At 39.9% G+C, this 12,653-nt stretch overlaps 1 protein-coding gene across 7 annotated transcripts in view; it reads left to right on the top strand.

Annotated features, from left to right (window-relative positions):
• The window catches only part of DCDC2C (doublecortin domain containing 2C), a 178,454-nt gene that overhangs the window by 102,733 nt on the left and 63,068 nt on the right, over positions 1 to 12,653 (top strand). For all 7 annotated transcript variants that reach the window (XR_009183470.1, XR_009183471.1, XM_058287930.2 and 4 more), the window contains exon 8: positions 6,512 to 6,612. Coding sequence is in view for 5 of the 7 variants with exons in the window: in XM_058287930.2 (XP_058143913.1) it covers positions 6,512 to 6,612 (101 nt within the window). In the remaining 2 variants the exon portion in view is untranslated. The remainder of the gene's footprint in view (positions 1 to 6,511; positions 6,613 to 12,653) is intronic.

Below are 12,653 nucleotides of genomic sequence, written 5' to 3'. Positions count from 1 at the left end.
TCATTTCTAGCTCTCTCTACTACTCTTTTTTGCTTCCAGGCTAAAAATATGAACATTTCCTTAAAGCTTTGCTCTTGGTCCTTCTGCCCTCTGCCTTCCAGTTACAAATGGATGCATTGTCCTACTGTAGGTTAGGCCCTGGATTAGGTACTAAAAGTGAGTAAGACATACTCAGTCCTTTCATGCAACTGTCGTCGGGCAGGTGAGGCTGATGTGTAAGGAAATATATTACACTGTCATAATAATATAACAGAATAGAGCTATATACATGTAACCATATATATAATAATCTAATAGTAGTCAGGCTGGGTCTCAAACCAAAGCCAATTTAAGCTATACCTACTTAAAGTATTATATGAACAGTAATAGAATATTTAATCACTGTATATTACATCATTTCTTTGGCAAACTATATTTACAAGCTGTATGGGCTGCCCAACACACAGTGGACTTCCCTTTTGGATGTAGTATGTTGTTGAAGATGGAGTGTGAACTTTGGAGTTCAAATTCTGGCCTCAATGAACACCTATCTATGGGCAAATTCCTTCTCTATGAAATGGTCATAAGTGTGTTTAAAGATTGCCATGCATATTAAATATTAAATGCATAGAATAGTGCCTGTAACATAGTAGGCCCTTGATGACTATTATTTTCTATCCCTTTTACTGGGATTGCATTGAATCTGTCAATCAATTTGGGTAGAATTGACATCTTAGTGATATTTAGTCTTCCAATCGATGAACACGGAATACCCTTCCATTTATTTATTTTATTATTATTGTTTTTTAAAAAGTCTTTTTCAGGTTTTTTTTCAGCAATGTTTTGTAGTTTTCTAAATACAGGTCCTTGGTTAAGTTTATAACTAAATATTTGATTGTTTTAGTTGCTATTGTAAATGGAATTTTTCTGATTTCTTCCTCAGATTGCACATAAGTAGCATATAGAAACGCTAATAATTTTTGTGTATTAATCTTGAATCTCGCCACTTTGCTGAACTTGTCTTATTAGTTCTTGTAGCTTTTTTGTGGATTTTTAAGGAGATTCTAGATGTAGGATCATATCATCAGTGAATAATGAAAGTTTTACTTCTTCCTTTCCTATTTGGGTGCCTTTTTTTCTCTATCTAGCCTAATTGCTCTAGCCAGAATTTCTAGCACAATATTGAATAATAATGGTGACAGTACGCATCCTTTTCTTATTCCTGACCTCTGTGTGAAAGCTTTCAGGTTTTCACCATTGAGTACTATGCTAGCTGTAGGTTTTTCATAAATGCACTTTACCATATTGAGAAAGCTTCCTTCTATTCTTATCTTTTGGAGCATTTTGTCAATAAAGGATGCTGCATTTTGTCAAATGCCTTTTCTGCATCAATTGAGAGGATCATGTGATTTTTCTTCTTCAATTTATCAATGTGGTTTATGACACTAAATGATTTTATTGTGTTGAACCACCCTTGCATACCTGGGGAAAAAACCACTTGGTCATGGTGTATAATTCTTTTGATGTGCTTTTGGATTTAGTTTGCAAGTATTTTGTTGAAGATTTTTGCATCTATATTAATTAGAGATATTGATCTGTAATTTTCTTTTTTTTTGTAGTATCTTTATCTGGTTTTGGTAATAGGGTAATCTTAGCTTTGTAGAATGAGTTTGGTAGCATTCCTTCCTGTTCAATTTTTTGGAAGAGCTTGAGCAAGATTGGTATTAGATTGTCTTTGAATGATTGGCAAAATTCATCTGTGAAACCATCTGGTCCTGGGCTTTTCATCTTTGATAGGTTTTTGATGACTTTTAATCTTTTCATTTGTGATTGGTTTGTTGTGATCTTCCATTTCTTCTAGGGTCAGTGTAGGTGGTTTGTATGTTTCCAGGAATTTGTCCATCTCCTCTACATTGTCTAGTTTTTTCTGCATACAGTTGTTCATAGTATCCTCTTATGATCTCTCTCTTATTTCTGCAGGATCAGTAGTATTTCCCCCCTCTCATTTCTGATTTTATTTATTTGTGTCTTCTCTCTTTTTTTCTTTGTCAGTCTAGCTAGGGGTTTATTAATTATGTTGATCATCTCAAAGAACCAACTTTTAGTTTTGTTTATTCTGTTGTTTTTGTTGTTGTTATTCTCAATTTCATTTATTTCTGTTCTGATTTCTTTCCTTTGGCTTGGTTTGGGATTAGGTTGCTACTCTTTTTCTGTTTCCTCCAAGTATGCAGTTAGATCTTCAATTTTAGCTCTTTCTTCTTTTTTAATGTAAGCACTGAGGGCTACACATTTCCCTCTCAGCACTGCCTTTGCAGTGTCCCATAGGCTTTGATATGTTGTGTTCTCATTTTCTTTCATCTCAAGATATTTACTGAATTCTCTTGCAGTTTCTTCTTTGACCTTTTATTAGTCAGCCAAAGGAGTGCTAATGCAAAATATCAGAATGGATTGGTTTTTATAAAGGGTATTTATTTGGGGTAGGAGCTTACAGATACTAGGCCATAAAGCATAAGTTACTTCCCTCACCAAAGTCTATTATCACGTGTTGGAGCACGATGGCTGCCAATATCTGTGAGGGTTCAGGCTTCCTGGGTTCCTCCCTTTCAGGGTCTTGCTTCTTTCTGTGTTCAGGGTTCCTTTCTTCCCAGGACTTGCTTTTACCCTTTCAAATAATCTTCATTTCTAAACTCTTTTCCAAATCTCTTGCTTTTGTTTTTTCCTTTCAGGCTGCAGCATCCTCTTTAGTATCTCTTGTTAGTCTATCTCAGAAGTCTTTGAACTCACCCTCATTTTTTTTTTTAAGATTTAGCTTACTTATTTATTTATTTATAAATTTATTTATTTATTTATTTCTCTCTCTTCTCCCCCAACTCCGGTTGTCTGTTCTATGTGTCTACTTGCTGCGTCTTCTTTGTCTGTTTCTGTTGTTGTCAGTGGCACGGGAATCTGTGTTTTTTTTTGTTGTGTCATCTTGTTGTGTCAGCTCTCCCTGTGGGCAGCACCATTCCTGGGCAGGCTGTACTCTTTCGTGCTGGGCAGCTCTCCTTACTGGGCTCACTCCTTGCGCATGGGGCTCCCCTATGTGGGGACACCCCTATGTGGCAGGGCACTCCTTGCGCATATTGGCACTGCACGTGGGCCAGCTCTACATGGGTCAAGGAGGCCCGGGGTTTGAACCGCAGATCTCCCATGTGGTAGACGGACACCCTAACCAATGGGCCAAGTCTGTTGCCCTTAAGATTTATTTTATTTATTTCTCTCCCCTTCCCCCCCATTGTCTGCTCTCTGTGTCCATTCTCTGTGTGTTCTTCTGTGACTGCTTGCATTATCTGGTGGCACTGGGAAACTGCATCTCTTTTTTGTTGCATCATCTTGCTGCATGTGGTGTGGTGCCACTGCTGTGTTTTTTTCATGTGGGGTGGCTCTCCTTGTGGGGCACACTCCTTGCGCATGGGACACCCCTACATGGGGGCACCCTGCATGGCATGGTACTCCTTGTGCATTGCAGCACTGTGCGTGGGCCAGCTTACCACATGGGTCAGGAGGTCCTGGGGATCGAACCCTGGACCCTCCATATGGTTGACAGACACTCTATCAGTTGAGCCATGTCTGCTTCCCTCACCCTCATTTTTGAGGTACCTCATTCTTGGCTGGCAGTTTTTCTCTTTCAGTACTTTCTTCTCTCTTCTATGCTTTCTGATGAAGGGTTGGCACTTTCTTCTCTCTTCTATGCTTTCTGATGAAGGGTTGGCACTTAATTTTTTTTTTTTTAAGATTTTTAAATTTATTTATTTCTCTCCCCTTCCCCCCACCCTGGTTGTCTGGTCTCTGTGTCTATTTGCTGCATCTTCTTCTTTGTCCACTTCTGTTGTTGTCAGCGGCACGGGAATCTGTGTTTTTTTGGTTGCTTCATATTGTTGTGTCAGCTCTCCGTGTGGGTGGTGCCATTCTTAGGCAGGTTGCACTTTCTTTCAGGCTGGGCGGCTCTCCTTATGGGGCACACTCCTTGGGCGTGGGGCTTCCCTACATGGGGGACACCCCTGCGTGGCACAGCACTCCTTGTGCGCATCAGCACTGCACATGGGCCAGCTCCACATGGGTCCGTGGTTCAAACCCCGGGCCTCCCATGTGGTAGATGGTCACCCTAACCACTGGGCCAAGTCTGTTTCCTGGCACTTAATCGTAATCTTATCAAGTTTCCCTTGTATGTGATGCTCTTGCTGCTTTCAGAATCCTCTCTTTATCTTTGATATTTGTCATTCTGAATAGTAGGTGACTTGGGGTAAGTCTGTTCAGATTTTTTTCTGTTTGGGGTACATTGTCCTTCTTGGATATTAATATTTATGTTCTTCATAAGGGTTGGGAAGTTTTTGGTCATTATTTTTTCAAATCTCCTTTTTGCCCCTTTTCCATTCTCTTCTTCTGGGACCCCAATAATGTGAATGTTTGTGCTTTTTGTGTTGTTCAATTGTTATTCAATTCCCTGAGACTCTGTTCCATTTTTTCTCTTCTCTTCTCTTTCTGTTCTCCTGTCTGTTCCAGTTCAGATCTTCCATCTTTGAAATCACTAATTCTGTCTTCAAGCAATTCAAATCTGCTCTTATGTGCCTTTAATATATTTTTAATGTCTTCCACTGTGTCTTTCATTTCTATTTTCTTTGCAGACTTTCAAATTGTTCTTTATGTGCTCCCAGTGTGTTCTTAATACCTTTTATTTCTTTAGCCATATTTTCTTTAAATTCTGTCAAGTGATTTAGGAGAGTTGTGTGATTATCACTGATTAATTTTACTGAATCCTGTATCTCTTTAGGATATTTGGTTTGTTCTTTTGTCTGGGCCATCTCTTCCTGTTTCCTAGTATGGCTTGTAATTTTTTTGCTGATGTCTAGGCATCTGAATATGTTGATGAATTTACTCTGTTGGCCAATTTCTCTCTCTTGCCTATTGTTTTTTCTTTCTCAGTTCTTCTTTGATATTTGGTTCAACTTTTTCTAGGTCTTTAAAATTGCCTGGCTTAAGTTTTCAAAATTGGGCCAGGGACTCACTAGTGGACTGCAGGTTTTCTCCCAGGGGTTGGCTACAGAGAGTATGGAGAGCAGTTTCTGTCAACGCATTTTCCAGATCAGCCAGCTGATGGCGATTTTCAATGCACCTTTCCACGGAGTTGTTTCAGTCTTGGCGTTCCTGTGTTCCTTTGTTGAATCTCCAGATCGGAGTGTCAAAGTGGGCTCTGCTGGCTGAATTCACTGAAGCAAAGCACCTTTTTCCTCGAAATAGCTGACAGAGAGGAAGATGTCTGTTCCCCTCTCAGTTGACTGCAGTGAGCCAGGGGTTTTACCCCAGCTTTATGTCTTGGGGGTGTGGAGGGAAGCCCTTCTCAGCTGCCACTGGGGCTTAGTAACTCATGTTTGTTATTTCAGACTTCTTTATCTCTCTGTCCCTCACCATCCTGGGAGTTGGATAGCACTGCCCTTGTGTGCTGACCCCCAAAGCATGTCCCTCACACAGCTTTTGGCTCTTTCTCTGTTGTTTTGTGAGAGCATTCAGCGCTGCCTAGTAATCTGTTGCCATCTTCTGAAATTGTTCCTGCCTTTCCCTTTTGTCTCACCTTCTAACTCTTCATCCCTGATTAGGAACATGTCCAGCTCAAGACTCTGGTGGTGGTTTTTCTTGAGTTAAGTGCTCAGAAGGGAGGTGGAGGACAAGAATGTAGTAGGTGAGGGATGAAGCAGGTCCGGGATTCTTGAAGGAGAAAGGACTGTGCCTGCAATTGGTGTTTCTCATTCTGGAGTGACTGGCTGTGTGTGCAGAGCTTCCTGTCCTTGCTACTCCCAACAAGGGGTCCTTGTCAATCCTGATTTGGCTACTGATTGCCACCTTTATATCCTTTTAATTACTCAGGGTTTACCTACTTTTTCTTCTTCTGACCAGTGTAAGGATATAGCCATCAAGAACTTTTGGAATTTTACAAGCTTTTAACCCATCTAATTGTAATGCTAATTAAAATATTTCTTGTCTATCCATTAAGGTAAGTGCCTTACGAGGCACAACGGAAACACCTAGTTTTTTCAAATTGAGTTCATTCACACCTTCTTAAATATATTTTAAAGTAATAAAACTGCATTTACTTAAAATGTGTTCTATGATTTAGACATTTGATCACATGGTGGGTTGCTTTCTATTTATTTCTAATTCAATTAATTGGACACATTTTTATTAAATATTTAATGTACTTTAGCCTTTGTAGTAACTTCTGTGGTCGGGGTACAAAGAGATAACTATGACTTTCAGGGTCCATGGCAGACACATGCATTGAAAAGGCTGAAACCAAGGCCCACTGAGCTAAGTGCCTCTACAGAAACAAGAAAAATGAGAATAATGGGTATGGGGGATCTGTGATTACAGACCAGATTGCCGGCTTGATGATACAGGAAGCTAAGACGATGCCAACTTTTGTCCACTCTTGCCATAACTTTGATTTCAGTCAGAAAATGTACAATTCGCTAAGCCTGCCCACTTTATTTCCCCTCAGAAGGCGATGTGTTTAAAGCACGGACTCCTCACACAGAAACTCAAGGGGCACCAGAAGTAAAAGAGGACCATGATGTGAAAGTGGAGGCGCCTGTCGATCAGGTACAGTTCACACTTTGGCATATCGGGTAAATCGGGACTGCTGTTCTCAGGCACCTTCTTACCTGCAGGCCTTCTTTCTGCCTCATCGGCTCCTGCCTGCCTTTTCAGTCTCATCCTTAATCGTCTCTCCCCAAAGTCCTCTCTGGACTCTGTTAGTTCCTAGAATGTTACACATCCTCTCCAATTAGCTGCTTCTCATCCTTCAGATCCGATATCAAACATTTTTATGCCTGCTCATCTCTCCCCCCACAGGTTCTGCTGTTTTTAGGACCCTTCTTAACAGTTATCACTGTTCTTTATGACTGAATACTTAGCTTTATGATGATCTGATTAGTGTCTCTTGTCCCCCACTAAGCTATATGCTCTATAAGAAAGGGGCTGGTCTGCTCTGCTCACTGTTGTAACCTCTGAACCCAGGGATGCATGGTGTGTAGGTGGCCTTTATTGGTCTCTCAGGGCATGACTGAATAGTTGGATAAATGGTGTAGCACGTTGATACTATTGATGAATTCCAAAAAGAAATATTGGATTATGTTTGTAAACTGGTCTTTTTTTCTGGGCATATGAGATCATATTGGATTCAGAGGTTTACTTGATTACTAAATTAACTTACTTAATTAACTTACTTAATTTAGTAATCAGGTAAACCTCTTATGTCAGTAGGGCACCAAGGGGTGGGGACTCACAGATAAATTACATGGCAAAGGACAGAGTGGAGGGTTTTGATGTTGGAGTTTGATGCTGAAGCCTTATGCTGGAGCCCTGGGAAGTAAGCTCACAGAGGAAACAGGAGAAAGCCCCAGGAAAAGAGGAACCCTGAACCCAGAGAGAAGCAAGACCCTGGAAGAGAGGAACCCAGGAAGCCTGAACCCTCGCAGACGTTGGCAACCATCTTGCTCCAACATGTGAAAATAGACTTTGGTGAGGGAAGTCATTTATGCTTTATGGCCTAGTATCTGTAAGCTCCTATCCCAAATAAATTCCCTTTATAAAAACTAACCAATTTCTGACACTTTGCTTCAGCACCCCTTTGGCTGACTAATACAAATGGTATGGTCAGAAGTCATGGTTATGAATGAAGGGTCTACAGCTTTCTAGTTTTCTGACATATCACCTCAATTTCTCATCCATAAAATGAGGATGGTCTCAACCCTGCAGGTTCATATGTGGACTCAGTGGCATAATGCATGTGGAAGTTCCTAGTGCAATGCTTGGCACTCGTTGGGCCAACGTCGGTGTCCTCCACTCTGGCTTCACAGAGCAGTGGGAGTGGAGTCCTATGAAGGTTCCTGAGGGAAATGGGAGGAAGTAAGTGATGTGGTGGTGGAGAGGGGCATGGAGAACAGGAGAGGGACCTGGAGGTCAGAGTCCAAAGCAAGAGGGAGGTGAGAGGGGGAACGAGCGTGAGGGATACTGGCGCTGCTTTTTGCTTCTCGCCAATGGAGGAATGAAGCTGACATCACTGAGGAGCCCTGTGGTGTGGACAGCACTGGGCTGAGTCAGAAGTCCCAGGTTTGTCATCACCGTGGGCCTCGGCAAGTCTCCACGTCACTCTGGCCTCAGTTCATCAGCTGTGCAAAGGAGAGGTTGTGCAGGTTGAGCTCTACAATTCCCATTTGTTCTACAATAGCGTGATTTTATCTTTGCTATCTATACCTGAAGGCACTGGAAGTACACTTCCAATGGTTAGTTCTGGAGAAAAGATTTTATGTTCTACACAAGGTCAATATTAGCGTTTGAGTCCCATTTTTATTCCTTTTAAATAAGCCAAGTACCAACTTACTGCTTTTGTAATTATAAAATACTTAGTCTTTGTAATCAATAAGCTTTTCTAGTCTTCCCTTTCAGTAAGCAATCACTCTTAACTTTGTCACTTTATTTTTAACTTGTTTTTCAAATTTCATGGTATATTTAAAAATATAGAATATGTCTTAATGTACCAGCTTTCCCTTTCCTTTGGTGTTTTGAGCACTTTTTTCATGTCCTGTTATTATAGTTTTTAAATTACTAGTAATAATATTTACTCTTTTCCTTGACAGGAAATGATCAAAATGATTTCCTCTTAAAACCCATACTGACAGTTGAAATATTTTTATTGCACATTTAACAATTTGGTAGTAATAAGGAAATTAAAATATTTTAGGCAGCTAATTTTATGCCAAATTTATCCCTGTTACTGATATATTATTATGTGTTTCCTGAATTTTAGACTGTTTTATACAAGTTTTAAACACAAGTAAAATTCTGTGCTATTATACTAGTATACAAATACTCAAAACTTTTGTTTTATTATTGCCATAACTCTTTGTGTACAAAGAACATATTCATAAGTTTCAGTTGCCAGCATACTTGATTTCAATTTTATATGCCGCTGTGGAGTGGGTTTGATTACCTGAGACTAGTATATATTGAGAGGAAAGAAGATGGTTGAACAGGGAACTCTGGGAAACTCCAAGATTAAAGGACTGTTTGGAGGAAGGAGAGCGAGTAGGAGTAAGGGAAAGTGATCAGAGAGAAGAGAACCAGGCACAATGCTACATCAGCCAGTGGCAGGGAGGACTTTGAGAAACAGAGAAAGGCTGATTATGTTGCTTTTTAGCAATTCCTCTGCAAACTAGGTAGGGCTGACATCTCAGTCAATTAGGACTTCCAGGAGTTAGGTGACAATATTAAAGAAAGTTCTGCAACTTGGAAGGAGAGGGAGACAAACAGATGCCCAATTCTCACTGCATCAGTTGGCACAAAGTCTTCCAGAGTGTAAGCTAGTTTGGCAGTTCTTCCTCTGCATCATAATCCTGTGTCTGGAGTGTGAGAAAAGGTCCCTGGGGCAGAGAACAAACTGCTGGTACCTGGTGTGCCAGAAATGAGGGGAACTGGAGAGAGTTGCGTGTTGGTGAAGGGAACTTTACTCATAGCATAGCACACCTGGGGTAGGGGAAAAGTCTTGACTCACCTTTTTATCTCCCACCATGCCATTACCTGTCACACAGTAGGAGTTCAACAAATGTGTATTAAATCAGATTGAATTGCGTACAGATTGGATAAATTGACAAAAGGCACACCCAGTTTGAATTGAAGTTCAGATTGTCTAGACAGGCCAGTGTTCCCCAAACTGTGTTCAGCATCTTCGGAAAAAGTTTCTGTGGTCAGTTACATTTGGGAGGCACTGACTTTTACAGCTCTGTCTTGGAGAATCACTGAGCACATTAGCATCTGAAAGGTTACAGAGAAGTCCTAGAATTAAAAATAATTTTTAAGGTTTTGGTTAACTCATTTATTTACCCATAGGCCATCTTCCTTCCTAAAATCCCATAAACCACAGTTTAGGACCTGTAATATACAGTTATCCAAGGACTTTCTTCAGCATGAGTGAGGGGAAAAGGTGGTCATGCAGAGCAGGAAAACATGAAGTGGTTTAATCTCCAACTCTTTTTTGTGATAATGAGCAAGATTTTGACACCATGGTCTCTGTAGCCATTGCCTTTCCTTTATTCTAAAACCAGTGCCCAGAAGTTTCCTCCCAGTAATTTTAAGCCACTTCAAGAACCTCTTGTAGCTGTGCAGAGAAGAAAGTATAGTTTATGTTGGAATGTGGGTTAAGGAGTGTTAGAAACTTAACTACAGAGAGCTCATCAGTTGCTTTAGGAATTGGCTTTCCTGAAATGTAAAATATTATTATTAATCATGCATTTTGACCAATCATACCCTGATTCCTAATATGATTCAGTTTTTCTGGTTCTTCCAATTGTTTTGTTTTTAATCTATGCACAGATTAATATTTTAAAACATGCATGCTGGGGATTGGATATGGCTCAAGTGACTGGGCTCCAGTCTATCATCCAGGGTTTGATTCCTGGGGCCTCCTGGTGAAGGCACAGTGAGCTGGCCCGAGTGGAGATCTGGCCCATATGGAGTACTGGCCCACTCAGTGAGCTGGCCAAGTGGAGTGCTGGCCTGCACAGGAGTGCTAGCTTAGTTTGTGGAAAATGTAATGAATGCAAAGGGAGAGCATGCTAGAGATTGAAACTCTGGAATATATCACAGCCCTTAGAAAATATTTTTTTGGGGTGCTCATCTATCATAGCATTGATTATGGTTGATCTTTAATTTCACTTCTCTTTTCTTCATAGGCTGTATTGTCTCTTTTTTCAACTTTTTATTTTTAAGAAATTATCACTTATTTTCAACCCTTTGATTCTTTTTGGTTTTGGTACCAGATACAGTAGCCTTTTGCCATCTTCCTCTGCCCCCTCTCTCCAGTGTTTCTATTAGCAGAGCTTCCTTTGGGCATATTGGAGACCTGTAAAGCAGCCATCACATTGACAGTCACTGTGTGAGCTTTTATTCTTTGAGAGTGAGGAATGTTTACATTAGCTTCTATTTTAAAGTCCCAAGTTAATATATTCTAATGGTAAAGAAAATTTTTAATGCTTGTATTCTGCAAAGAGAAAGACACCCATATATGAAAATATTTGGTGTTGAAATCCTATCTGATTTAATGCGTAAGCTTATCTTTATATTTTAACTTTTTAAAAAGAAGACTTAGAATTGCAGGCTTTGTTTAGCCCAGAACTCTGATATTTGGTTCCTTTTTTGGGGGAGGGGGGAGCAGTTTAGAATTTACCCATACAGACCCAATTTTATTTTAGTAGATTAGAGTTACTCTGTCTTTTTCTAACAGGTGAGTAAATACGTTGTATAAATCCCAGGTCTCCAAGTGATACATGAGGAGGGTGGATTGACTGAAATCACAGAACTGGGTCCAGTTCTGACCTCTACTGGAATTATTTTCAGAAAGTCCCAAAGAGCCAGCCTAAGAAGAGAGCGTCTTTAGATTTTTGAGTAGTAACGAGAGCAAAATACTTTAAACTGCACTTCCTAAGAGCTTAATGCACTTCACTTCTGAGGAAGAGATAAGAATAAGTCACTAACTAAAGCAAAACCAAAATAATTTGGGCTAATTAGGAGAATGTCTCTCTAAATTTGTATACCCTCTGAATTGTTTAATTAGGAAAAAACATAATGAAGCTTTAAAGCGTTAGTATTTTCAGGTACATAGAGTAACTTAAACTAAGCTAAGAAAGGTCCTTAGAGTATCTATTTTAATGAACAAATTAAAAGGTATAATTAGCTACTATTTCTGTTAGGATGTTTTTAAGTGTACAGAATAGAAAACCTAAATAGAAGTGGCTGAAACAATGAAGAACATTTATCCTATTGTGCCTTAGAAGGTCTGGAGGGTGAGTGACTCCAGCATTGGGCAGCTCAGAGTCTCCGTGATGCATTCTAGGGCCCAGATCTTTCCATCTTTGCATCTTTGCACCTACTTTCTTCAGCATGTTGACTTTTATCCTCGGGCTTGTGTTTTCATGATTTCAAGATGGTTACCTCAGTTTTGGGAGGCACAGTCAGACATATTAATGTGGAGCAGAAGAGTAGAGAAGCCTTTTCTCCCCATGTGCCTATTTTAAATAGTGAGAAAAGTCCACGTGGCCACCACGTGTCTATGTCTAATCCTTATCATTAACCAGGAAAAGGCAATTAAACTTTGGCCATTGAGACTACCATTTTCTTTTAGTGTCTGGAAAGGGGCTCCCTTGATTCCACAACTAACAAACACCTGAAAAATTTGGGTGTTTTTTTTTTTTTCCTTTTTAGCAAGAAAAATTGGGGAGTTATTTTTCCTTTTTTAGCAAGGAACAAGATTAGAATAGCTATCAGTGTCTAGTACATGAATATTATATCTGCATCTATCTCCCCCTACTTTGTGATAGAAGTGTCTGTTCTACCTAAGGCTAATTCTTCTACCTGTTCTTTGGGTCCTACCCCTCAGCTTCTCAGGAACTTTGTGCTATCAGTCATTTCTTTTCTCTTTTGTATATACAGCTTCTCCTTGTACTTGAATAATCCTGGCTGGTTTTTAAGAGAGGTGAAATTTCTCTTTTTTAAAAACAAACACAAACCCTCCTTTGGCAGTTTGATATTATTTGTGAATTCCAAAAAGAGATAATGATTATGTTGGTAAACTGGTCTGTTCCTCT

Source organism: Dasypus novemcinctus, chromosome 25 (assembly GCF_030445035.2).
Source record: "Dasypus novemcinctus isolate mDasNov1 chromosome 25, mDasNov1.1.hap2, whole genome shotgun sequence".
In the NCBI taxonomy this organism is placed as follows: Eukaryota; Metazoa; Chordata; class Mammalia; order Cingulata; family Dasypodidae; genus Dasypus; species Dasypus novemcinctus.
The sequence above is the reverse complement of the archived record's forward strand: the minus strand, read 5'-3'. Positions and strand labels throughout refer to the sequence as shown.